The sequence below is a fragment of the Stegostoma tigrinum genome, chromosome 11, assembly GCF_030684315.1.
Source record: "Stegostoma tigrinum isolate sSteTig4 chromosome 11, sSteTig4.hap1, whole genome shotgun sequence".
Classification (NCBI taxonomy): domain Eukaryota; kingdom Metazoa; phylum Chordata; class Chondrichthyes; order Orectolobiformes; family Stegostomatidae; genus Stegostoma; species Stegostoma tigrinum.
The window spans coordinates 81793644-81821398 of record NC_081364.1 but is presented as its reverse complement, the minus strand read 5'-3'; the positions used below and the strand labels follow the sequence as shown (position 1 = coordinate 81821398).

At 40.5% G+C, this 27755-nt stretch overlaps 1 protein-coding gene and 1 long non-coding RNA gene across 2 annotated transcripts in view; both read left to right on the top strand.

Annotated features, from left to right (window-relative positions):
- The first annotated feature begins 202 nt into the window (after positions 1–202).
- LOC132210164 (uncharacterized) lies at positions 203–2180 on the top strand. Its single transcript, XR_009446397.1, has 3 exons — positions 203–1284; positions 1612–1860; positions 2093–2180. It is a non-coding gene; the product is annotated as an uncharacterized LOC132210164 (long non-coding RNA).
- Positions 2181–2961: 781 nt separating this feature from the next.
- LOC132210161 (ral guanine nucleotide dissociation stimulator-like 1) overlaps positions 2962–27755 on the top strand; it is a 43576-nt gene continuing 18782 nt past the window's right edge. The window contains exons 1-10 of the mRNA XM_059649584.1: positions 2962–3016; positions 4375–4448; positions 8285–8484; positions 11914–11976; positions 13380–13460; positions 15806–15883; positions 18166–18243; positions 22615–22677; positions 24076–24156; positions 26515–26592. Of these exons, the coding sequence (XP_059505567.1) occupies positions 4446–4448; positions 8285–8484; positions 11914–11976; positions 13380–13460; positions 15806–15883; positions 18166–18243; positions 22615–22677; positions 24076–24156; positions 26515–26592 (725 nt within the window). The 5' untranslated portion in view covers positions 2962–3016; positions 4375–4445. The remainder of the gene's footprint in view (positions 3017–4374; positions 4449–8284; positions 8485–11913; positions 11977–13379; positions 13461–15805; positions 15884–18165; positions 18244–22614; positions 22678–24075; positions 24157–26514; positions 26593–27755) is intronic.

Below are 27755 nucleotides of genomic sequence, written 5' to 3'. Positions count from 1 at the left end.
GAGGAGCACAAACCCAGGGCATCCATCAAATACTTCCATTTGTTGCTGTGAATAGGTTCTAGTTTTGGAGTCTGGAATGGGACAATAGAGCCAAGTGAGTGAAGTTCTGCTTTCTGGGGGTTGCTCTCTCCGAAAGCCTCTGGCACTCTCGGTGGAAGGTGTCCTTGTTAGTTTCCTTCTGTGGGTGAAAATGAGGGTCACTTCCCCGAGGGGGCATGGACACAGTCTTCCCACCTCAAACTTCAGTTTTGCTTGTTGGTTCCTCAAAGTGTTGACCCAGAAACCCGCACAGCACACACTTCATTGGGGAGACAATGGAGGTTGTTATCACTGGACACTTAATCCAGAGACCCAGATAGTACTTTGGGGACTTGTGTTTGAATCCCGTTGCAGCAGACGGCGGAATTTGAATTCAATACAAACCTGGAATTAAGCGTCTAATGATGAGCATGAATCTGTTGTCCTTTAAGGGAAGTAAACTGCCATTCTTGCTTACATGTAACTCCTGACCCACAGCAATGTGGTTGACTCTTAACTGCTCTCTGGACATTTAGGAATGTGTAATAAATATTACCCTAGCCAGTGATGCCCTCATCCCGTGAATGAATTTAAAAAGTACGTCAGGAATTCCTCCTGTATGCAATGATAACTGATTTGCTTTGCCCAATCTTTATGCAGACTGAAGTCACCTGACTCTTGAAGTCAGTGACCTTTCATCATAGTTAGAGCTCTCCCTTTCTGCTGGTGTCTTCAATTTCCTGTTTAGTGCCTTCTGCTAAAATTACCACACGAGTTAACTGGGGTGTATATACATCGACCACTGTCAATTTCTGTCCCTTGATGTTTCTAAACTGTACCCAGACTCCATTTCACCAGAACTGATATCCATTGTCATTACCATATTAATTTTATTCCGTAACCAGCAATGCTGACCTACCTCCTCCTCCTTGTCAGTCCTTCCAAGAAACTGAATACCCCTGGAGCCCAGCTTCAGACATCGTAGATATTTTGGTTTCTGATTTACCAAAACATCCTGGATTCTGGAAAAGTCTGAGTTCAGTAGAAATTAGCAGTTGTAACGCTGCTATGTAAGAAAGAAGGAGGAACAAAAATAAGGAATAAAGCCAGTTAACATTACTTCAATCAGTTGGGAAAGTGCTTAATAATGTCTCTTCATTAAGTATGTTTCAGCAATGCTTTTAAAACAAAAATCGTATCATCTGATTAAATCAACATGGTCAATCCAGAAGAAGACATTCCATGATGGAGACAGGGCAGTTGCAGGTAAGTTCAAGGTCACCCTGGGGCCAGGCATGTTTGACAATTTCATTCCTTTTTGACAGTCAAACAAGTGAGGTCGCAAAGAGGAAACCAACAGCTGCATAACACTTGGATTCCCAAGAGGCATTTTGCAGGGTGTCACACTGGTGGCTAATAGATAAGAGAAGGGCTCTGGAACTGAAGGTAATGTATGAGCATGAATAGAGAGTTGGTGAACATGCAGGACATAACAGTAAGTGTTGTTGTGACTGTGATGAGAGGAGTGCAAAGGATTCGAAGGTGAATATAAAGGTTAAATTAACCTCAGGGATGTTTTTCATGGACTTTCAGGACAGATGAGACCATCCATCCTCTTGACAGCTGACCAGCCAGTCTGGCCACCAAATAAATTAATAGACATATTGGTCACATGTGGGCAGGCCTCCTGGTGCCTTCACCTCCATGGGCAATATACCAGGAAGGCTGTTCAGGGAAGATGGCGGAGATGGGAAACTGCATCCATGACATGATGCCCACGTTTACAAACAAGCCCTCCCGACATGACAACCGCGCACATGGAGATGAAGTGGAAAACAGCAGGTAACTGCTCGAACAGGTTTTGTGTTCTTTCTCAGGAAGGTTTTCTTTTAAAAAAGAATAAGCCCAGTGACGTCACAATGGTTTGCCTGTGATGTCATAAACACAAACAAGAATAAACAGTAACTGCTGTGTGTCCTCACTTCATGTTGAGACAACGTGAGGTGAACATTGCAGTATTGTAGCTCTGCAGTTTCAAGTGCGCATCGCTTATTTCTTTTCTTTCCCTCATCAGTGTAATTAGAACTAACACTAATTGAAGCGGAGGGAAAGGAGCAATACCTTCGTGGTATCACTGTTGGTTGTGAGAAGAGTTTTGAGGTAATTTGAATTCAATATATACTGGGCACTATTTGTAAAGAAATTGGATTTTAGTACGAATTTCAAAGACGGGAAAACTGGAAAAACGATGTGAATTTGGGGTAACCCGATTGAATTAATGCGTGTATGTTGTGGGTCGCAATGGTTCCAGTACTTGCCAAAACCAAAATTATATTGGCCACATTTTTGTGTCCGCTCTTTGATGGAGCAAAATGTTTCTTCTGGTCTTTGCTGAAGGTGATATTAGCAGGAAAAATGTTCATCTCGGATGACCACAAGATCCCATTATCACAACAATTCGCAAAAAAAACAAGAATGGAATTCTCCCGTATAAATCATCTACTATTTATCCCTCAGTGAATGTTGTTTCAATGGAAAAGCTAATCATTACCAATTGTTATTCATGAAAACGTGCTTTCTGCACATTAACCAGTGCCTTTCCTACATTACAGCAGCCAAAAAATAGTATTTAGATGAAAAAGGCCCTTTGGGAAATCATTCCAGATGTTCAAGGTGTTGGATTAGAGAAAAGCTTTGTTGAGTTTCATTTTGAACTGAAGTATCTGAAGGGTGATGTCCTGGCTGCTCAGTTGACAAGTTAAAATGTTAAATTGTTGAAGGAAGACCAAGTAGACAGTGAAGGCGCAAATGAATATTTGACATATGTAATGAGGCTGAAGTCAGCATATTTTTTGGTCTAGTATTTAAGTGTGATTGTACTTTCTCTTTTCATGTTGAATTTGGTTTTTACTTTTATGGTGTTTTCATTTGTCTTTTAGGTTTGACGATACTTCACCTTTCTCATTCCTCAGACTCCAACCCACTTTGATTCTGAAAGGTATGAGTTATCATTAATTTTTCACAAAGCACAAGCTTCAATCCAGTTCCTTGTCTCCCTGTGTTCAGTCAGGCATCGACTCACTTATTCCAGACCTCACATGGAAATTTGCCTTTAGAGACAATGGGAACTGCAGATGCTGGAGAATCCAAGATAACAAAGTGTGGAGCTGGATGAACACAGCAGGGAACTGCAGCAGCTTGGCCTGCTGTGTTCATCCAGCCCCACACTTTGTTATCTTGGAAATATTCCTGCTGCTTTGTTCCATTTGCTCATATTCATCAGTGACATATTAAATTAGATTACATTCCCTACGGTGTGGAAACAGGCCCTTCAGCCCAACAAGTCCAAACCGCCCCTTGAAGCATCCCACCCAGACCCATCTTCCATTCACCCACACACCCCTCAACACTACGGGCAAATTAGCATGGCCAATCCACCTAGCCGACACATCTTTGGACTGTGGGAGCACCCAGGCGAAACCCATGCAGACACGGGGAGAATATGCAAACTCCACACAGTCAGCCTGAGCCTGGAATCGAGCCCGGGTTCCTGGCACTGTGAGGCTGCAGTGCTAATCGCTGAGCCACCGTGCCTCCCGTATCCGACGAGATTAAAACAGCAGCGGTCCATGACACCTGTGAAAAGTAGTAGTTGTCAGCCTTGCATCAATGACAGCAGCCTGACCCTGGAGTCAGACAGTTCTCAGTGTAATATCACTGAGCACAATGAGGACTGATGTGGCAGCCCCCTTTTGCGACCTTGACAGACTGAGCAATAGGTGACCCGACATCTAACTGATGTCTCTACAGTTTCCCAGCTGTTTTCTCCCCACTCCCCACACCGGGTTCGGTCTCCCACTGGGCTGACTGTGTCCCACTCACTGGACTGCAGAAGTGTGGACTCTGAGAAGCTGACTGCCTTGGGTGTCCATCTGGCAGAGCCCATTACCCTGTATTAATGCCAGAGACTGCTCTTGGTGAACCTATCCTGCATGAAGGCAGCCTCCCTTGCTTTGACTCTGGGTTACTCCCTTTAGATTCTGAGACAGTGCTTCCAGGGTGTGTAGAGTGATTTTTATTCATAATTGATGTGAAAGCTTTGTTAATTTTTATTTTGAGTGGCCTAAAAAGTCTGAATCCTGACGTCCATGTTGGCTCAGTTAGGATTTTAAAGTTGTGTTTTCTGAGCAAGAGCAACATGATATCAGAAGATCAAACAGATCATGGACACATGTAACTACACTGAAGTCAGCATTTTATCTTTTTTGGTCCAGTATTTAATTTTTTTATGGCAGTCTTTCTCTTTACATGTTGAATTTGGTTTGGTCTCTCATGATGTTTTCATTTATCTTATAGATTTGACTGTTGTTTCCGGTCAGTCAGCTTGCCGAAGCAGTCAGATTTCCGTCATACTACTCAGAATAAAAATGGTATGTACTATCCTTGCTTTTTCACACACAACAAATTCCAATCCCCTGATTACTTATTCTTCATATTCCTATATACCATCCAACACTCACTCACTCGCACATTCTTCCACGATGTGCAAGATGTTTTATATATTTGGTCACAGATTTGTCCCGTTTTATTTTGAGGGAGCTGAAATGTTTGAAGGCTGATGCTCTCATCTGCTCACTTGGCCTTTTAAAGTTTCAATTGTTCTAAGGAAGAGCAAGGTGATATTGAAAGAGTAAATAAACATTTGTGTTGACCATGAGGGTTTGTCCTTATCAACTTCTCCCCGTGCCTGACATGCTGGTTAAACAATCACCAGCTGTCTCTCTCTCTCTTGCTCATGTGAGCACAGCCCAATGATGTGGTGTGATAATGGTGACTATTTTTTCGAAGGTGGGTCACTTTGGAACAGACAAGCTGGGTTTTTTTGTGATAATCACTGACTGTTTATGTCAGGAAATATCTATTGCTGCACTTTTCAAATCCGAGCTACGTCCGATGGGTGTGAAATCTGGCGACAGACGTTTTTCCAAAAAATGTTGTCCATTGGAGGTTCTGAAGTTGGACTCTGTTGGGTTCATTCACAACTTCAAGACTGCCATTTATGTTATGCTAGTGTATTCACGGTAAATGGATAAATGGAGTTAAGAGAGAAATGCATCATGATGTGATACAATGGAGCAAGCTCAAGAGACCTTATTCCTGTGAATTCAAAAAATATAGTTTAAGTTCTGAGATATTCAGCAAGCAAACTGTAAGACAAATGGAGTAACAAAAGTATGCTGTGTACTAGGATAGAGATCTGTTCAAACTTTTCTAATTGGTATTAATTAAGGAAGCGACATGTGCAAATTCTTCTTTTCAATTTAAGACTGAGATAGAATAGTCACCCAATTTACATCCATGATGAACATAGAGCAACGATATAGTCATGAAGAGGAATTGTGTCCCTTGATGTAGTGTAGTGGGGGTGGTGAAAATAACTGTCATGTTTTTCATAAATTATTAACAATCATCATGACTAGAACTAACTTATAGCCACAAACTGGAGTGTGTTAATAGGGGTTAAGAGTGGGCATTAGATGGTGTTTCAATCACTGGCCACTTTCCACTGCTCTGCCACATGCTGTGCCTGGCAACCTTCAGTGAACAAAGTCCAAATTTGAACCAGATTTGCAAACCAATTCCTGAATTCGAAACAAGAAAAGAACATGTCATCTGTCAGGCAAGCTAGTGTGTTGTGGCATTTTGACTACGAGAGGAAAATAAAACAATGTTCATGTGGAACTCCACTTAATATTTGAAACCTGAATGTGCACATTTCAGTTGATTCTCTCCGCTGCATAATTAACTTCAACTCTTCCATCCTGCTTTTATTGACATATTAATATCTGCTTGAGAGATTTCCTCCATGCCTGTTGATTGCATGCTGACTGCATGTGTACAATATACTGAGAAAACACACCAGTTTTGATTTATTGCCGCAAAAACTGTGCGTTGAGGGACCGTGATTTACTGCGCTCGATAGTATTTTTGTTTGCTTTTTGCTGGCATTGTGAAAACTTAGAACACTGGAGGGCACATCCTTCCATAGATATCCTGCCCTTTCTTCTGTTACACCGTGCAATGAATGGGAAGGAAAGGAGCGGGAAGAATGATTATGAAGTAAATTTGAGTCGGGGAGCTGATAGCCTTTTACCACAACAGCAGAACAGATGGAAGGAATGAGTAGTCGGGTGAGAGAAAGGAACAGAAATTTCACCATTAAAAATGCTGAAGGCAATGTATTGACAGCTGGTAGCCTTTATTTTAGTCATGTATTGCAAACATTCAATAGTTTTGCTCTTTTAATATTTAAAGATGGACATTACATAATTTCTCTTACTGAGATTGTCATCATGGTCATAAAACATCAATTTATTTTTCATGTTATTTGTCTTACTGGATCAAAATATGATGACACATAAACAATTTGAGCTTCAAAATCTCCCCTTCCCCTACCGCATCCCAATACCAGCCCACCTGGTCCCCGCCTCCCTAACCTGTTCTTCCTCTCACCTATCCCCTCCTCCCACCCCAAGCAACACACCCATTTTCTTCTGTCTAACCTCATCCCACCCCCTTGACCTATTCGACCTCCCCAGCCTGACCTATCCCCTCCCTACCTCCCCACCTACAATCACCTCTACTGGCTCCATTCCTGCCTCGAAACTTGTCTGTCTCCTCTCCACCTATATTCTCATCTACCCATCTTCGATCCGCCTCCCCCTCTCTCCCCATTTATTTCAGAACCCTCTCCCCCTCCCCCTTTTCTGATGGAGGGTCTAGGCCCGAAACGTCAGCTTTTGTGCTCCAAAGATGCTGCCTGGCCTGCTGTGTTCATCCAGTTCCACACTTTGTTATCTTTGTTTGAAGGTTATGCTTTTCTGCAGTCATACTTTTTTATACTTGTGTGGGGTAAAGTTCTTAAAACGGCAACTTCATTTAATTGAAACACATTTTGTACAATTTTCTATTACTTGGAACAAGTCTTGGAAATACATTTCCTGTGAATACAGACGATTCATAATTCTGACAGAACCGGCCAGCTACTCTGGCAAAGTTGAGAGGTTCACATTGGATTTCAAATTTCAAATCAGGCTTCTTCAAGAGTGCTCCAATTCCCTCCTTTGCTGACATGCTCCACCCTGACCCCTGCCCAATCCCAAAGGTATATTCATCTGCTGACATGAAGGAAACTGAATTTGATATAGGGGTGCTTGATGTGATTTGAACTATGAAGTTCTTTGTGAGAGTTCTTAATTTCTTTTGCACACTCCACAGCATCAAGTATGATAACCCTTAGGCAGCACATTGGAAGAAACCTTGCATGGCACGAGTTGTGGAACAAAATAAAACAGAGATTTCCTTTTTCTTCAGTTTCTCCCTCCTTCTATTTTCCGCCAAGTCAGCAAACATTTTACACCTCTCTGCTTTCCTTCCAGTTATGTAAGCTTGCTTTCAAGAGTAATTAGATTCCTCAAAACAATATTGTTCAGAAATGTGAAGTCAGTGATATTGTTAGCAGAGAATTCAAACAGGATTGAAGCCAGACTGTCATGTTTCCTGTTGCTTGCTGTGGCCTCGAGCTGTAGACAGAAGTTGCTGCACATAATTCCACATTTTGTCTGTTGTGGAAACTTTCTGGCCCGTCTGATGACTGGATTAAAGTAGAAATTGAGAAATAGTGGGTAGTCAGCTGAAGGGATTTAATATTAAATGTTTATTTACTTAAAATGATGGTTTAATATTCTTGAGATCGATACAAAATAACTCCAAGGCTCAAATTGCTGTTTTGCATGAATCTAGCTGGCAATGTTTCTGTGATGTTTTGACTTTAACTTTGTGTTTTTTTTGAATGGTTCAAGCAATACATGAAGTGACCAGCTGCTTTATCATTGGATTGAACATATTGTATCTCCTCATCAATGGTATTCCCCTCCAACCCTTCAATGCTCATATCTTTGCACTTCTAATTCCGGCCACTTTGATCTTGCCTGCATGCTTGATCTTCTTTATTCTGTCATTGGTGTGTTCAGCTACCCAGTTCTGGGACACTGTTCCAAAACATCTCCTCTTTGTCCTCAAAACCAATCTTTCTGACCAAGCTTTTGGTGACCTGCCCTAGTTTTAGCTTCATGAATCTTGGAGCGATTTTTAAATGATTATGTAAATGTGAAGCATTTTGAAATATTTCTACCATGTCAGAGATCGATACAAATAAACGTTGTTCCTGCATCACATTTACTTTTTAAATTTGTATTCTCTGTAGGCATCAGGAGATGAGCTTCCATCCCATCTCACTGTCGATACCTCCAACGTTCAAATTCTTAACTCTGAGACCTCAAAAAGACTCGTCGAAAATTTTGTAATCGCTCTCATGAACAAGGAGCGTTTCTACATCCGCACATTCTTTTCGACATACAAAGCATATACCACTGCTGAAAGTGTGTTGTACATCCTCCTGGACAAGTGAGCATAAATCTAATGAGCATCTCCTTTGTTTAATGGTAATGATAGAAAAGTATGTTCTGCGAGTAATTTTTGTTATTAATCCTTCTGGCAATGAATCGCTGAAACTAGCCATATGGAAACAACTCTCAGTAAAACTGAGAATCTCCATCCAACCCTCAGTAAGGGAGACGATTTTTTGTTCATTGAAGACACGAACTTACCTGCACCCCAATCCCTTGGACGTTAAGCTCTGCAAATTTGGGCTTCAACTTTCATCCAGTTTCATCAGAAAAGTCCACATTTTTTAAAGTGTCCTGGAGGATTTTATCCTCCACACAGATGGTTTTATCCTACACCTTCTGCCTAAAAGGTCCAGATTCAAATTCTATCTCCTATGTCATGTGTCATAATAAGTTTGAATAACTTGATTAAAAGTAATTAGACTTGAAGTCCTTCATAAAGAGAGTCTGCAGTGGGACTGATGAGCTTGTTTGTTTACAACAAGGCAAAGCAGTCCTTCAGTTCTCCTTTTTTGTGCCCCCATCCCCTTCCAATATCCCTGATCCCAAATGGTGGCACAAATCATGTTTAAGCTCCGCACTCGTGATTTGGGACAGAAGTGAATAAAACATACTCACAAAACATAATGCTGAGACAGGTGCCAATGTATTTTTGATTATTTTTTCGCAATAATGAAGCGATCGAGAACCAGTACAATACAACGATTAAAAAGTGTGGTGAATGTGTTAGGACAATGTCTAGACCTTGGTATTAAAGATAAACAGTGACGTTGACTTCCTTCAATGCTTTTTATGTAGTTTGGAGCTTCCTACAACTATGTTTGGAATGTTTAAGTTTCTGCATGTAGTGAATGGAAAAATGTTATTTTAATTGAAAGAAGCCTATCAATTGTCTGTAATAACAAAGTGTGGAGCTGGATGAACACAGCAGGCTAAGCAGCATCTTAGGAGCACACACGCTGACATGTCAGGCCTAGACCCAGCTTTTGTGCTCGAAGATGCTGCTTGGCCTGCTGTGTTCATCCAGCTCCACACTTTGTTATCTCGGATTCTCCAGCATCTGCAGTTCCCATTATCTCTGATCAATTGTCTGTAAGTCTGTGTTGGGCATAACAATCAAAGTTTGGAAGCTGAGTTCAAGGTGAGGAACCTTCATTGCAAAACTGAAGTGTTGGTCAAATGAATGTCTGCTTCCAACTGAAATATGCAGGAATACCGCAATTCTGTAATAATAGGTGAAATGTTTTTCAAATGACATCAGTGATGGTTTCTCTTGTCACCTCAGTTTTTATACATTAGTTTTTTGCATGTTGGGTGAGGATTGAACAGTTTATGTACTTCACAAATGGTGTTTTGGGGTAACTTATAAAAACTCAGTTCGGAGACAAAGCGATTCTCATCACTGCTGACCTTCAATTGATGTACCTCTGACATTAGAGGGATATCCCTGGGTAGGAAAAGTTTCCCAAATGTGCTGTGGTTAAAAAATTGGAGAAAATCAGCAAATAACCAGAGATTATTAGATTTTTCTTCAAAGCAGTCAGCTAATGAGCTGGCTTTCATGAACCCAATGGGTTGCAGAAATCGACCCAGCTGGACCTTTCAAAAGGGAATTTGGGTTTCTCTTTTTGCCTGTTGCCAAAATATTCTCTTTCTTTGCCCAAGTAAATAAATGTTCCAGCAGAATAATTCCAGCATTAAGCTTCTGAGTTTTTAAAAAAAGATGACCCATACTTGCCGTAGAATTTGAAACATCACAGCTCACTTATGTGTCTCACGTTATCTCTCCGAGGTGAGATAGTGGACAACGATTCTTCGCAGGTTATTCCTTTCTTATTTGCTTTTGTGTTAGGCCGGTGGTCATCTTAGATGATGGTATTCTTTTAAAGGTAAAGTGAAGATTTCATAAAACCAAGGAATCTCAGCAAACTTGTTGAAATTTGAGGAGTTTGGTTCTCATTAAACTCTAAGGTAGCTGTGGTTAAGACAATCATCTGTTATATTTACTGTCTCCTCCTTTCACAATGTAGCTGTTTATTACTTTGGCTGCTTAGATCTCTAACTTGTCCATTGTCTATTGGTGAAAGTCTCCATCTGCAGGGAGATTCTTGGAGTTTTTAAAAAGTCAACAACAAAGTGGCTTCCATGCCATTCAAAAGTTCAAACCCATTTTACCAACTGGACAGATTTTGTGTTGAAGATCAGTGTTTGAGCCAACCATTTTAATTTGGCTAAAAGATCATCATAATTCAACGGATGTTTATAGCATCCGTTCACCTTACAGGCACCCTACATTTCAAAATTTTCCTTTATCCGTGGTGAAAGGGAGAAACAGTCTGACTAGTTGCTACAGTTATTTTGGTGTTCTGTAATTAGATCCAGGGAATTCATCCCTTTTTACGTGTGCTTTTATACGTGAGAATTAACTTGAGTTCAAAATGGTTAGGATCGTATCGTATGAGTATAATTTAAAAAATCTGTTCCTGCCCAAGTTTTCCAAGTGTTGACGACCAGCCCATGACTTCTGAAGGAATGAATTTATGACTGACAGATTTGGTGACGTGACAAAGATGGGCTAAAAAATTAACCTTAGAGGACTTTGGAATACTGCAGAGAAATATAAGTTTAGCAAGTAGTCAACGATCTGACAAATAGAGTTGTATATGGGTAAATTTGAAGTCCATTTTGGCAGAAAGAATAGCAGTTTTGTTTTTATTGAGGGAGATTGCATTGCTCTGAGATAGAGTGGAATCTGGGTATCCTCGTGCATGAATCACAAAATGATCATGTACAGACACATTAAGTAATTTGGAAAACAATTAAATGTTTTCATATTATCATGAGGGAATTTAAGCACAGAATTAGGGATCACTGGTTATCCAATATCTTGAATGATTTTCTTTGTACTGGTCAGTGTATTTCAAGGATGGAAGTAAATATATTAGACACAGTTCAGAGCAGGTTTCCCAGAATAACACCAAGACTAAGTGACTTGTCTTACAAGGAAAATTTGCACAGGCAAGGCTTGCATCAGTTGGTGTTTAGGGAAGGAAGAGGCAATGTGTTTGAAACAAAAAAAACCTGACGATTTGGACAGGGTAGACAAGGAGACAATGTTTCCTCCTGTAGAAGAGACTAGAATGAAGGGCGAGTGTCTAAAGGGCAGTGGTTGTTAATTTAAAACAGTGATTTTTTAAAAAAACATTGAACCACATTGAATGCTTTACTCTTCTCTGTGGCAGGGGATGAGGCAGGTATGCTGTAAAGTGCCAAATTGGAGTTTCAATGCAAAGTATTAACAAACTCGGTAATCAAGGCTTCAAATGCCGAAATCCTGACCCTTCAGATGTTTTTCAGTGGCTGAATGCAAATTGTAGATTCAAGCTTGTTTAAAATCACTTAGTTTGTGCTGTCTGACCAATTGCAGATATGGAAGCTTTGGCACCTCAGAGGCAGAAGAGATTCCAGTAATCGATTCAGTGAGCACAAAGTAAGCTTTAGTCTAATGTGTGACTTAATTAAATTTCATCCAAAATACAACAATGTTAAAAAACCTGATGGCACTTCCTGTAAGATCTGTGGAGGGCCTTCCTCCCACAGGAATGCAGCAAACACTAGACAGCAGCAGTCACACTAACAAAGTTGCTTGATTGTATCAAAAATCTACACAGATTTTGTTTGTTTAAAAAGAAAAGTTGTATCAACAGAAAAGATCCAAAAGTGTTCAGTGAAAAATTGCTCATCCATTCACTATTCAGATCTCTATTTGTCGCCAAACATTTAGATAGCTGAACTCTGAATTAAGGATACAACATGTTGAAGAATTGAGGTTCCTACCTCCTCCCCTCCCCTCAGTCTGCCTGTGCTGTCTTTCAAATCTCCTGTGAAGGTTTTGAAGAAAAACCTACTCCCAGTACATCTGGAGGGTGATCTATTTTATAAAAACAGTTGACCAAAGAATGAAATAGAGGCAGAGCTGCAATCTTTTCTTTGCTGTCATTAAGGTTGGTATTGCTGAGCTTACACAAAAGAGATTTGCAGGCCAATGTCCACTGTGGGAGTTGTGGAACTCTCATATTTGCAAGACAGACAGACACAAGTGGCTTTTAGCTGGTGACTTACTTCATGCCCAGTGAGTCATGAAACCAGCTACTTTGCCCACCGCTGACAATACAGTATAATGGTGCAGAAGAGAAATTCAGCTTTCCACATGAACTCCCCTCCACTTTACCAAGAATGTCATGTCTCAGGCCAAGGCCAGTTGACTTGGGAAATGAAGCCCTGTATGTCGAGACACTATCTGAAGTATTTCATCGGAAAGTTGGTTGCCTTTCTATATTTGGGCCTGGAGCTCTTTGTTTGAGATATTATTCGACTTTGCAACAAATATAAAATGATGAAGAAATGGATCTGATACATCCGTCTGTCTCTCTCTCCTTCTCTCTCTCTCTCTCTCTCTTTCTTTACTGCCACACCCCAGTCTCACGGTCTTATCCTGCAAACTGCAGTTAAGGGCTTTGTGGAGACAAATCACCATATTCTGTAGTTGCGTCTAGACCTGTTGTTACAAAATTAGCTGTCAATGGCTCAAATTACGGACTCAATGTCTTTCAGGTGTATGACGATAATTTTATTGTGGATGTAGATGTTCGCTTAAATTTACTTGATAGCGCTTTTATGACCATTTGCAGAATATCTGACAGTGCAAACAACAAGGTAGATGGGAAACCATGCACTCTAAAATCTATCATGAAAGAATAAATTTGAATACAACAAGCAGTTAAGGTTTTGCTTTATTCAGAGTACAAGGAATACAAAGGAAACTGCCGATGTGTGAACAATTACTGGGTGCAAATGTTTGTTTAAAATGACATTCTTCACAACTAATTTCAGCAGCGGAAACAATGATAACATTCCGAGCTGTGAGGAGCTTGAAAATCCAGTGCCTACAGAGACAGTTACAGAGATCAGAAAGTAAGTATTGATCCAATGTGTGAGGAAATGATGCTTTAATCAGAATACAAAAATGTGAAGGGCAACTGCTGGAGGGCCACCATTTTCAGGAGCATTATTTAGAGACTTTCTCCTGAAACTTAGCAGCATCTGGGGAGAGAAAGCAGAGTGGACGCTTTGAGTTGAGGTTCCCCTGATCAGAACTTCACATCTCTGAAGAAGTGTCGCTTGGCTCAACTTGAACTCTGTTTTCTGTCTGCAGATGCTGCAAAACCTGTAGACTTTCTCCAGAAACATCTGCCTTTCTTTCAGATTGTCTGCGTCCGTAGTTTGTTTTTTTTGACATTAAAGAAACAGTTGGCTGTTGTTCTAATACTTGCTCTGTTCTTAGTGTTGTAAAAAGAAATTTTAGATGGAAGCTTGTGGTTCTTGCTGCAGGCCTTCTGCTGGATCTGAAACCTGGAGGCCTTGGCCGATTCCAGCGGGAACCAATACAGAGATTGCTGCTGGCGTTACTCACCAGTTGACGGTTTGGCTCAGTTTTGACAGCTGCTGGTCCAGAGAAGGAGATGGCAGATCAGCATCTTTCTCAGCCCAACTGTTAATGCTGATTTTCACTGAGGTTGTGTATGTGGACGCCATCAGGGAAATGAGGGAGGCAGTCCTTCGAAGTCAAGGAGAGTCCAGGTGTCAAAGAGAACTGGTCCATGTCACATAGCTTTGCAATGTGTAGGTGGCAAACTCCCTCCCTGCCATTTTCCTAATCCTCCCGCCTCCCATTTAAATGCCAGCGAATGATTGGGCATGCATTAACACACAGTCTTTAATGGAATATTTCTTTTCCAAACATTGGACTGTGCACTGCCGGTAAATATATTGACAAATTTGACTCTCTAACTCTATTTCCAATGTTATTACATGCAACACCTCCCCCCATCGCCCAAAAAAATACAGACCGTGGTATTTTGAAAACATGTGTGAAAGTTGAAATTCCTTCTTCCTTGCAACTTCCCCAGCTTCTATTCCAGACTCAAGTCCTGTCACTTGCAAACCACCTTTTAATGCTTGGAGGTGAAAAACAAATCTCGATCTGTTGTAGTTACATACATCAGAAATGTTGCCTGTTTAACAAACCCAGTTGATAAGCACTTGAAAACTTGGGAGAGCTTGTCATCTGAAGAGTGGTTGAGGGTTTTGGTTCAGTTTAGGATGGAGTTTAGAAGGATGGGAGGGAATGTCATTGAAACTTTCAGAATACTGAGAGACCTGGAAGGATTGCATATGGAATGGAGAAGATATTTCCACTAGTAGGAGAGATTAGGACATGCCGGCGCAGTCGCACAGTGAAGAGACCAACCTTTAGAACTAAGGTAAGAAAGAATTTCTTCAGTCAGGGAGTTGCTCATCTGTGGAAAACATTGCAGAAAGCCATCGAGGCCAAGTCATTAGGTCTATTTAAGATATCTAGAGAGAAGGGTTCTTGATTAATAAGAGGATCAAGGGTACCAGAAGAAGGCTGGCAATTGGGCTTGAGAAACATCACAGTCAGAATTGAATGGCAACGCAGACTCAGCAGGTCGAATGAGCTAATTCTGCCCCTATATCTTATAGTCTTATGGATCCACACTAAATACTTCAATGTTCATTTTGGGAGTAAGCCATTTCTGGGAGCAAGTGCTTGTTCACAATGTCTTCAATTTTTGCCTTATATAGTCAGGAAGGCAAATGCAATGTTGGCATTTATTTTGAATGTAAAAACAGGGCTGTACCTCTGAGGCTTTGTAAGGCTCTGGTCAGGTCATACTTGGAGTGCTGCGTGCAGATTTGTGTCCTATATCTCAGGAAGGATGTACTGTCCCTGGAATGGGTTCAGAGGAGATTCACGACAGTTGTCCCAGGAATGGAAAGCGAAACATATAGGCAATGTTTGAGGAATCCAGAACTATATTCATTGGAGTTTAGAAGGATGAGGGGTGATCTAATTGAAACTTTCAGAATACTGAATGGCCTGGACAGAGTGGATGTTGGGAAGATGCTTCCATTGATAGGAGAGACGAAGACCCGAGGGCACGGCCTTAGAATAAAGAGGAGACCTTTTCAATTGGAGATTTGGAGAAACATCTTCAGCCAGAGAGTGTTGAATCTCTGAAATTCACTGCCACAGAAGGCTGTGGAGGCCAGGACATTTAAAACTGAGACAGATAGGTTCCTGATTATCAAGGGGATCAAGGGCTATGGGGAGAAAGCAGGAGAATGATGTTGAGGAACTTATCACCCATGACTGAATGGCAGAACAGATTCAATGGGCTGAATGGCCTAATTTCTGCTCCTATGTCTGATGGTCTTATGGTCTTAATGAATTGCAGGTCCAAAACCTTTGATGGCCCAAACTCTGAGAAAGATGAAGAACCAAGTTCACCAAAAGCGACTGCAGAAATCTCAAAGTAAGTTTCATCCTTCTGTGCTTCATTCATAATACATAATATGAAAAGAAATTGCTGTGAATATAGTAGCTCCTGAAAGATTATGTCACCATTCGAGATGATAAAAATCACATTAAAGAAACAGCTTTACTCCCTCTGCGGCCATTGCCAGTAATTAAATCAATGACACATTTCAGCCTTTGATCCACAGAAAACACTCAAAAATGTTCAGTGAAAAATTGGTTGGCCCTCAACATCCAGATCTTGGTGGTCTAACTTGCAACAATGCTAAACTGTGAAACCACCCACCTCCCCTCAAATGCACCAGCCTATGTAGCTGGAGTGACCTACATATTTTCTCTGAAAATTTGGAAAGCAAACCATCTAGTGTAGTCATTCGTCTGGACTTTGACCAAATGGGGACTTGAAATACAGAGCATTTTGGGATTCAGTATTTATTTTCAATGTTTATAAGTCAGTTGTAGATGCAAATCCTTTCCTTAATTTGTGCTTCATGAGCACTTGCAGCTGCAGATATTTTGGCCATATCGATTGTCGGGTGGGTGGGAATCAAAGTTTGCCAGGCATCTGTGTAACCATGAGGAAGCAAGGTTGATCGGAAATAATTTTGATGTGTTTTAATTCTGCTTCATTTGGAATGCAGCAGTGTGAAAAGGGAATGATGGCGAATCATTGATTTCAAATTTTTTGTTGCAATGTAATGAATGCCACTGCAGACTATAGCAGTCATATAAAGTGTCTGCTGGACTGCCTCCCTGGAAAATGTATAACAGAGACAGTTGCCTTAAATGATAGCATCACCGCTGAAGCATCCAAAACACTGAGATGGGAAATTGTTTTCAGATCAATATTGAGGTTATATTTCTGGACAACGTGGCTCTGGTAAAAATACTAAAGAAATGGGTTAATCTCCTCTACCCCACCTCAGCACTTCTCTGTGTTCCTCCGTCCTGCTTCAGCTGCACCCTCCCCACAAACTTCCTCCAAGTTCATTGAAGTGTCGTCCAAACTTCCGTGACATTTGAATAAATATTCCTACAATTAAGAATGTGACCTGCTCCCGGTGTCCGAGCCTTGGTATTTCTCCCATACAATATTGCCATTGAATAATTTGTGTTTTTAATTATCTAATCTGGCCATCTGCCATGTGTATCCATGGAGTCAGGCACTTTCCTAAGTCAGAGACCTGGAATTAATCCTGAGCTTATTCTGTCCAAATCTTTAACTAAACTCAGAATTATTAAAGGAGCAGGAAAGAAAAATGAATAAAATTAATTTTTCAGCAAAACAGCCAATGGTGACTAATCTGACATTAAGCTTCAGTGAATTTGAGCAATGACAAATTCCTACATCAGTGCTCCGAATCAAACTTTGAGTTACAAGCTGTGCTTGTGAGGGTTGAATTGTCAATAGTCTGTAAAGAGCTTGAGTTTCTTTGTCAGAGATGAGGAAGTTCAACTTAAATCCTCTCTTTTGGGATGTTTATTGTCTGTCCCAGTGCAGAGGTTCTTTATTTGACATCTTTACACCTCATCTACCCACTGGCTCCCCCTCACAGCCAAAAACCCCAATGTTGATAAGAGTGCCAGAAATTAAAATTGTGATCACATGCACAATTAAAATGATTTATTTGGTGTTTTGTGACCAGTTGCAGCTGTGAAAATGTTGACATGTCACACTGTGTAGTGGGTGGAATCCTACGTTTGTCAGAAACTGAAAGAGTAATTGACAAGTAAATTTGATGTGACATCAGATTAAACCTGTTGTACAGTATTTGGGATCTAATACTGTGAAAGGAAACTGTTGGGATTTGCTGTAAGATTATGTCAGGGTTGCTTCAGGAAGATACCCCAATTGGCAGTGCAGTGAGCACCAGTCCAGACAATAGCAATCACATGAAGCAACTGCTTGACTGCTTCTGCAATGTTTGGCTTATTTTGGGAGGTGAGATAATGTTGAATTAGCATAAGGCTTTCAAAGCTTTTCAGTGGTAGATTGAATTTTGCTTGTCTTTCAGTATTTAGTTCTTGCATAGCCCAGAAACAACTTTCAACAAGGGTGAAATACTGAAGAAATGGCTTTCTCTCGTTTTTGCCCTGCTCTGTCTCTTCCAACCCCCACCCCAGCACTGCCTCAATATGAAGACCTGTGGGCATCCTGTGGAAGTCAAAACAATCCATCTCTCAAGACTGTGATTTTTTGTGTTGAATTGGGTTGGATTTAATTCTGGATGAGTTTGCCTATTCTAAATGACTTAATTTGTCCTCTTTGATCAATTGCAGTTCTGGAAATGTTGACAGTGCAAATGGTGAGGAAAATGGAAGTTGTGGTTCTTCAGGATCCAGTGAAATAATTGCTGAGTAAGTTTAATTGCATGCATGACAAAGTGAATCATTATTCAGAATATGACAAAGCGGTAGGAAATAGCTGGGGAGCTAGCAGTTTGTGCAGTGTTGTACAGCCATCGAATGGTTATAGCCCAGAGACAATGATTTGATAATGTTTGTACCAGCTCTCAAAGAGGGACTTGCCGATGTTCAGTCCTAAATCCCTTTACTGTGTAACACTGTGAAACGTCTCCTTTCGAAATTTGTAGCTCACTTTTGAAGACCCCATTTGAAGCTGCATCCACCACACTATTAGGTAGAGCTTTCCAGTTCCTAAATAGGCTATTTAATAAAAAATCCTTGTCACCATTGGTTCTTCTTGCTGATCATCTTAAATCAGTGTCCTTTTCTTCTTAAGCCTTCTGTCACAAGGAACCAATTGTTCTTATCCATTCTAACCAAATCCCTCATGATTTTGAACACTTTTAAAACCACTTTTTAGTCTTCTCCAAGAGCAGCCGGAGCTTCTTCAGCCTGTCCACAGGGCTGTCTAGTTTTCATCTCTGGTAATATTTTTTGTGAATGTTTTGTGCACCCTCTCAAATCCCTTCCTGAAGTGTGGTTGGTAAATACCAGAGTTGAGGGGAAATCAGGAGTATTTTTAAATAAACATTTGTCAGAACTTATTTGTTTTTCATACAATGCTCCAATTTTTAAAGTTCAGAATCCTGATGATATCTTCAACCTGCACTACCACTTCTATAATTATTGTGCACACACATACACACACACTATCGATCAAATATCAGACATGGATCATTTCAGGAAGCACCATATCATAAGATATTTATTTTGGCTCCAGAAGAGAGGAAGGAACAATCCAGAATAATTTTGATTTGGAGGAGGTCCAACTTCAAAAGGAGCAAGGTGTTTGCTGCAAGTAAATTTGAACACAAGTTCAGGCATTTACTGACATGAAACAGCAGTCTGTCTTACAGCAGGAGGTTGTTTAGTGACAGTCTCAGAATGTTCCCACAAGCAGGAGAGAGTAGCAAATGGTACAAATGATGAGGATTATTGATGACCCCAATGTGTACAGAGTTAAATATAGGTACTTCAGAAGGGAAGTGTGGAAGGAAAGGAGACTGGCAAACATTTTCAGGTGCCTTGCAGCATTCAGTAATCTCTTGCTAAATGTGGATTTGCATGTGTAAGAGATTTAAAGTTCCCACAAAAAAATGTGCCATATTAATGCAGTCAGAATGATTTCACGGGCAATACACAACTGTTCTAATTTTCAAAATGAAAAAAGAGTTGTGGAAATCCCAGTGTGTGACGTTCATTCTGCTTCCCCGACATTTACATTAGATTTTATTTTCTCGAAGATGAACTTCTAACTATTTTGAGCCCCCCCATTTCCTGCAGGAATCCTTGACAACATCCTGTGATGAACTTGTTTGTTTACGACAAGGCAAAGCAGTCCTTCGGTTCTCTTGTTTTGTGCCCCTATCCCCTTCCAATATCCCTGATCCCAAATGGTGGCACAAATCATGATTGAGCACCCCTCTAGTGGTTTGGGACAGAAGTGAATAAAACATACTCACAAAACATCATGCAGAAGCAGGTGGCCACGTATTTCTGATTAATTTTTCGCAATAATGAAGTGATTTTGATCCAGTACAACACAAAGTTTAAAAAATGCGGTGAATGAGTTAGGATGACGACTAGACTTTGGTATTAAAGATAAACAGTGATGTTGACTTCCTTCCATACTTTTTATGTAGTTTGGAGCTTCCTGAAACAATGTTTGGGATGTATAAGTTACTGCATGCAGTGAATGGAAAATTGTTATTGTCATTGAAAAAAGTCTGTCAATTTCTGTCAGTCTGTGTTGGGCAAAACAATCAAAGTTTGGAAGCTGAATGCAGTATGAGGAGCCTTTTTGCAAAACTGAAATGTTGGTCAAATGAATGTCTGTTTACAACTGAAATATGCAGGAGTACCGCAATTCTGTAATAGTGGGTGAAATGTTTTTCAAATGGCATTAGAAGATGTCACCTCTTGTCACCTCAGTTTTTTTTAATACATTATTTTTCTAAATGTTGGTGAGTATTTAACAGTTTATGCAATTCACAAATTTTTTTGGGGGTAACTGATCAAAACTTAGTTCAGGAACAAAGCGATTCTCACCACTGTTGACCTTCTATTGATGTGCCTCTGACATTACAGGAACACTCCAGGGATGAAAAGTTTCACAAATGCGCTATGCTTATAAAATTGGAGAAGATCAGCAAATAACCAGCGGTGATTAGATTTTTCTTCAAAGCAGTAAGCTAATGAGCTGGCTTTCATGAACCCAGTGGATTCCAGAAATCGATCCAGCTGGACCTTTCAAAAGGGAATTTGGGTTTCTCTTTTTGCCTGTGGCCAAAATATTCTCTTTCTTTGCCCAAGTAAATAAATGTTCCAGCAGAATAATTCCACCAATAAGCTTTTGAGTTTTAAAGAAAAAGATGACCCATACTTGCCCTCGAATTTTAAACATGACAGCTCACTCATGTGTCTCACATTATCTCTCAGAGGTTCAATAGTGCATAAAGATTCTTTGCAGGTTATTACTTTCTTATTTGCTTTTGTGCTGTGCCTGTAGTCATCTTTGATGATGGTATTCTTTTAAAGGTCAAGCAAAAAATTTGTAAAACCAAGGAATCTCAGCAAAATGTGGTTTGTTGAAATTTGAGGAGGTTGGTTCTCATTAAACTGTGAGATAGCTCTGGTTAAGACAATCATCTGTTATATTTACTAACTCCTCCTTTCACAGTGTAGCTGTTTATTACTTTGGCTGCTTAGATCTCTAACTTGTCCATTGTCTTTTGGTGAAAGTCTCCATCTGCAGGGAGATTCTTGGAGTTTTTAAAAAGTCAACAACAAAATGGCTTCCATGCCATTTGAAAGTTCAAATCCATTTTACCAATTGGACAGATGTTGTGTTTAAGATTAGTGTTTGAGTCAACCATTTTAATTCGGCTAAAAGATCATCATAATTCAATGGATGCTAATAGTATCCATTCACCTTACACACATCCCACATTTCAGGATTTTCCTATATCCGTAGTGAAAGGGAGAAACAGGCTGACTCAATGCTACAGTTATTTTGGTTTTCTGTAATTCGATCCAAGGAATTCATCCCTTTTTGCATGAGTGTTCTCATTTACTTAGGTGTTTATTTGAGACAGAGAATTAACTGGAGCTCAAAATTGTTTGGATCACATAATTTCAATATAATTTTAATAATCTGTTTCTGCCCAAGTTTTCCAAGTATTGACAAACAGTCGATGACTTACGAAGGAATGAATTTATGACTGACAGATTTGCTGAAGAGACAAAGATGCATTAAAAAAATAACCTCAGAGAAGGTTGGAATACTGCAGAGAAAGAGAGGTTGAGCAAGTAGTCAAAGATCTGACAAAAGACAATAGTACATGGGGAAATTTGAAGTCCATTTTGGAAGGAAGAATAGCAGTTTTTATTATTGAAGGAGATTGCATAGCTCTGATTTAGAGTGGATTCTGGGTATCCTCATGCATGAATCACAAATTGCTTATGTACAGATACATTAAGTAATTAGGAAAGCAAATAAATGTTTTCATGTTATCATGAAGGAATTTCAGCACTAAAGTAGGGATCACTGGTGAGCCCATATCGTGAATGATATTCTTTGTATTGGTCAGTCTTTTTTAAGGATGGACGTAAATATATGAGAGGCAGTTCAGAGCAGGTTTATCAGAATAATAAAGAGACTAAGTGACTTGCCTCACAAGGAAAATTTGCATAGGCAAGTCTTGCATCAGTCGATGTTTAGGGAGGAAGGTACAATGTGATTGAAAGAAAAAAACCTGAGCATTTGTACAGGGTAGATATGGAGACAATGTTTCCTTTTACAGAAGAGCCTAGAATGAAGGGTGAGTGTCTAAAATTCAGTGGTTGTCAATTTAAAACAGTGATTTTTAAAAAATCTCAACATGTGGATATTCTTTTAAGTTTTCTTCCTGTAATGATGGTAAAAGCAGAGCACTGGAATATTGTAAATGCAAAGATAAACAGATACTTGTTGAGAGAGAAGGGGTGAAAGGTCATTAGGAGAGGCAGGAATGTAGATTTGAAATTACGATCAGATGAGACAAAACCACATTGAATGTTTTACTCTTCTCTGTGGCAGGGGATGAGGCAGGTATGCTGTAAAATGCCAAATTGGAGTTTCAATGCAAAGTTTTAACAAACTTGGTAATCAAGGCTTCAAATGCCGAAACCGTGAAAGTTCAGATGTTTTTCAGCGGCTGAATGCAAATTGCAGATTCAAGCTTGTTTAAAATCACTTAGTTTGTGCTGTCTGACCAATTGCAGATATGGAAGCTTTGACACCTCAGAGGCAGAAGAGATTCCAGTAATCGATTCAGTGAGCACAAAGTAAGCTTTAGTCTAATGTGTGACTTAATTAAGTTTCATCCAAAATACAACAATGTTAAAAAACCTGCTGGCACTTCCTGTAAGATCTGTGGAGGGCCTTCCTCCCACAGCAATGCAGCAAACACTAGACAGCAGCAGTCACATGAACAAAGTTGTTTGATTGTATCAAAAATCTACACAGATTTTGTTTGTTTAAAAAGAAAAGTTGTATCAACAGAAAAGATCCAGAAGTGTTCAGTGAAAAATTGCGTATCCATTCACTATTCAGATCTCCATTTGTCGCCAAACATTTAGATAGCTGAACTCTAAATTAAGGATACAACATGTCGAAGAATTGAGGTTCCGACCTCCTCCCCTCCCCTCAGTCTGCCTGTGCTGTCTTTCAAATCTCCTGTGAAGGTTTTGAAGAAAAACCTACTGCTGTCCATGAACACACTAAACCTGGAGGGTGATCTTTTTCATAAAAACAGTTGACAAAAGGATGAAATAGAGGCAGAGCTGCAATCTTTTCTTTGCTGTCATTACAGTTGGCATTGCCGAGCTTATACAAAAGAGATTTGCAGGCCAATGTCCACTGCAGGAGCTGAGGAACTCTAATATTTACCAGAGAGACAGACAGACACAAGTGGCTGTCAGCTGGTGACGTGATTCATGCCCAGTGAGTCATGAAACCAGCTACTTTGCCCACCGCTGACAATACAGTATAATGGTGCAAAAGAGAGTTCAGCTTTCCTCCTGAATTCCCCTGCACTTTGCCAAGAATGTCATGTCTCAGGCCAAGGCCAGTTGACTTGGGACATTCAGTCCTGTATGTAGAGACGCTGTCTGAAGTTCTTCACTGGAAAGTTGGTTGCCTTTCTATATTTGGGCCTGGAGCTCTTTGTTTGAGATATTTTTAGACTTTGCAACAAATATAAAATGTTGAAGAAATGGATTTGTTGCATCCCTCTCTCTCTCTCTCTCTCTCTTTACTTCCACACTCCAGTCTCACGGTCTTATCCTGCAAACTATCGTTGAGGGTTTCGGGGAGACCAATCACCATATTCTGTAGTTGCGTCTTGACCCGTTGTTCGAAAATTAGCTGTCAATGGCACGAAATGCCGACTCAATGTCTTTCAGGTGTATGAAGATAATTTTCTTGTTGATGTGGATGTTTGCTCAAATTTACTTGAAAACACTTTTAGGACCATTTGCAGATCACCTGACAGTGCAAACTACAAGGTAGTTGGGAGACCGTGCACTCTAAAATCTGTCATGAAAGAGTAAATTTGAATACAATAAGTGGTTAAGGTTTTGCTTTCTTCAGAGTACAAGGAATACAAAGGAAACTGCCGATGAGCTAAGAATTACTGGGTACAAGGATTTATTTAAAATGTCATTCTTCACAACTAATTTCAGCAGTGGGAACAATGCTAACATTCCGAGCTGTGAGGAGCTTGAAAATCCAATTCCTCCAGAGACAGTTGCAGAGATCAGAAAGTAAGTATTGATCCAATGTGTGAGGAAATGATGCTTTAATCAGAACACAACTATGTGAAGGGCAACTGCTGGAGGTCTGGCATTTTCAGGAACATTACGGAGAGGCTATCTCCCGAAACTGAGCAGCATCTGTGGAGAGAAAGCAGAGTGGGCGCTTTGAGTTGAGGTTCCCCTGTTCAGAACTTTGCATCTCTGAAGAAGTGTCGCTTGGCTCAACTTGAACTCTGTTTTCTGTCTGCAGATGCTGCAAAACCTGTAGACTTTCTCCAGAAACATCTGCCTTTCTTTCCGGTTGTCGGTGACCGTAGTTTGTTTTTTTTGACATTAAAGAAACAGTTGGCTGTTGTTCTAATATTTGCTCTGTTCCTAGTGTTGTAAAAAGAAATTTTAGATGGAAGCTTGTGGTTCATGCTGCAGGCCTTCTGCTGGATCTGAAACCTGGAGGCCTTGGCCGATTCCAGCGGGAACCAATACAGAGATTGCTGCCGGCGTTACTCACCAGTTGACGGTTTGGCTCAGTTTTGACAGCTGCTGGTCCAGAGAAAGGGATGGCAGATCAGCATCTTTCTCAGCCCAACTGTTAATGCTGATTGTCACTGAGGTTGTGTAGGTGGGCGCCATCAGGGAAATGAGGGAGGCAGTCCTTAGAAGTCAAGGAGAGTCCAGGTGTCAAAGAGAACTGGCCCATGTCAATATAGCTTTGCAATGTGTTGGTGGCAAACCCCCTCCCTGCCATTTTCCTAATCCTCTCACCTCCAATTTAATTGCCAGTGAATAATTGGGCATGCATTACACACGATCTTTAATGGAATGTTTCTTTTCCAAACATTGGACGATGCAATGCAGGTAAACGTATTGAAAAACTTGACTCTCTAACTCTCTGCTTTCCAGTGTTATTACATGCCCCACCTCCCCCCATTGCCCAAAAATAAACAGACCGTGGTGTTCTGAAAACTTGTGTGAAAGGTGAAATTCCTTCTTCCTTGCAGCTTCCCCCCAGCTACTCTTCCAGACTCAGTCACAATCACTTGTATACCACCAGTTAAAGCTTGGAGGGGAAAAACAAATCACGATCTATTGTAGTTATACACATCAGAAATGTTGCCTGTTTAACAAATCCAGTTGATAAGTACTTGAAAACTTGAGAGGGCTTCTCATTTGAAGAGTGGTTGAGGGTTTTGGTTCTGTACAGGATGGAGTTTAGAAGGATGGGAGGGAATTTCATTGAAACTTACAGCATACTGAGAGGCCTGGAAGGATTGCACGTGGAACGGAGAAGATGCTTCCACGAGTAGGAGAGATTAGGACATGCGGGCACAGTCATGGAGTGAAGAGACCAACCATTAGAACTCAGGTCAGAAAGAATTTCTTCAGTCAAGGAGTGGCTAATCTGAGGAAAACATTGCAGAAAGCCATGGAGGCCAAGTCATTAGGTCTATTTAAGATAGAGAGAGAGAAGCGTTCTTGATTAATAAGAGGATCAAAGTTTCGAGAAGAAGGCTGGAAATTGGGCTTGAGAAAGATCTCAGCCAGAATCAAATGGCAAAACAGACTCAGTAGGCCGAATGAGCTTTTCCTGCCCCCAAAACTTATGGTCTTATGGATTCCACATGAAATTTTTCAATGTTCGTTTTGTAAGGAAGCCTTTTCTGGGTGCAAGTGCTTGTTTACAATGTCTTTAATTTTTGCCTTATATAGTCAGGAAGGCAAATGTAATGTTGGCATTTATTTTGAAAGGACTTGAATGTAACAGCAGGGCTGTACCTCTGAGGCTTTATGAGGCTCTGGTCAGGCCATACTTGGAGTACTGTGTACAGACTTGGGCCCCGTATCTCAGGAAGTATGCACTGTCCCTGGAACGGGTTCAGAGGAGGTTCATGAGAAAGGTCCAGGGAATGGAAAGCTTAAAATATGAGGAACGTTTGAGGACTGTGAGACTACACTCATTGGAGATTAGATGGATGAGGGGTATCTAATTGAAACTTTCAGAATACTGAATGGCCTGGACAGAGTGGATGTTGGGAAGATGCTTTCATTGTTAGGAGAGACTAGGACCCAAGGGCCCACATTTAGAATAAAGAGGAGATCTTTTCAAATGGAGATTTGGAGAAACTTTTTCAGCCAGAGAGTGTTGAATCTGTGAAAGTCACTGCCACAGAAGGCTGTGGGGGCGAGGTCATTGAGTACACTTAAAACTGAGACAGATTATCGAGGGGATTAAGGGTTATGGGGAGAAAGCAGGAGAATGGTGTTGAGGATCTTATCACCCATGACTGAATGGCAGAACTGACTCAATGGGCCGAATGGCCTAATTTCTGCTCCAATGTCTGATGGTCTTATGGTCTTAATGAATTGCAGGTCCAAAACCTTTGACAGCCCAAACTCTGATAAAGTTGGAGAACCAAGTTCACCGAAAGCGACTGCAGAAATTTCAAAGTAAGTTTCATCCTTCTGTGCTTCATTTGTAATACATAACATGAAAAGAAATTGCTGTGAATATAGTAGCTCTTGAAAGATTATGTCGCCATTCGAGACGATAAAAATCACATGAAAGAAACAGCTTTATTCCCTCTGAGGCCATTGCCAGTAATTAAATCAATGACACATTTCAGCCTTTGATCTATAGAAAACATTCAAAAATGTTCAGTGAAAATTTGATTGGCCCTCAACATCCAGACCTTGGTGGTCTAACTTGCAACAATGCTAAACTGCGAAACCTCCCACCTCCCCTCAAATGCACCAGCCTATGTAACTGGAGTGACCTACATATTTTCTCTGAAAATTTGGAAAGCAAACCATCCAGTGTAGTCATTCATCTGGACTTTAACCGAATGAGGACTTGAAATACTGAGCATTTTGGGCTTCAAAATTTATTTTCAGTGTTTATAAGTCAGTTGTAGATGCAAATCCTTTTCTTAATTTGTGCTTCATGAGCACGTGCAGCTGCGGATATTTTGGCCGTATAGATTGTCGGGTGGGTGGGAATCAAAGTTTGCCAGGCATCTGTGTAACCATGAGGAAGCAAGGTTGATCGGAAATAATTTTGATGTGTTTTAATTCTGCTTCATTTGGAATGCAGCAGTGTGAAAAGAGAATGATGGGGAACCATTGATTTCTTCAAAATTTTTAGTGCAATATGATGAGTGCCACTCCAGACTATAGCAGTCATAATAAAGTGTCTGCTGGGCTGCCTCCCTCGAAAATTTATAACAGAGACAGTTGTCTGAAATGATAGCATCACCATTGAAGCATCCAAAACACTTAGGTGGGAAATTGTTTTCAGATCAATATTGAGGTTATATTTCTGGACAATGTGGCTCTGGTAAAAATGCTAATGAAATGAGTTAATCTCCTCTACCCCACCTCAGCACTTCTCTGTGTTCCTCCTTCCTGCTTCAGCTGCACCCTCCCCACAAACTTCCTCCAAGTTCATTGAAGTGTCCTCCAAATGTCCGTAACATTTGAAGAAATATGTCGTCAATTAAGAATGTGACCTGCTCCCCGTGTCCGAGCCTTGGTATTTCTCCCATACAATATTGCCATTGAATAATTTGCATTTTGAATTATCTAATTTGGCCATTTGCCATGTGTATTCATGG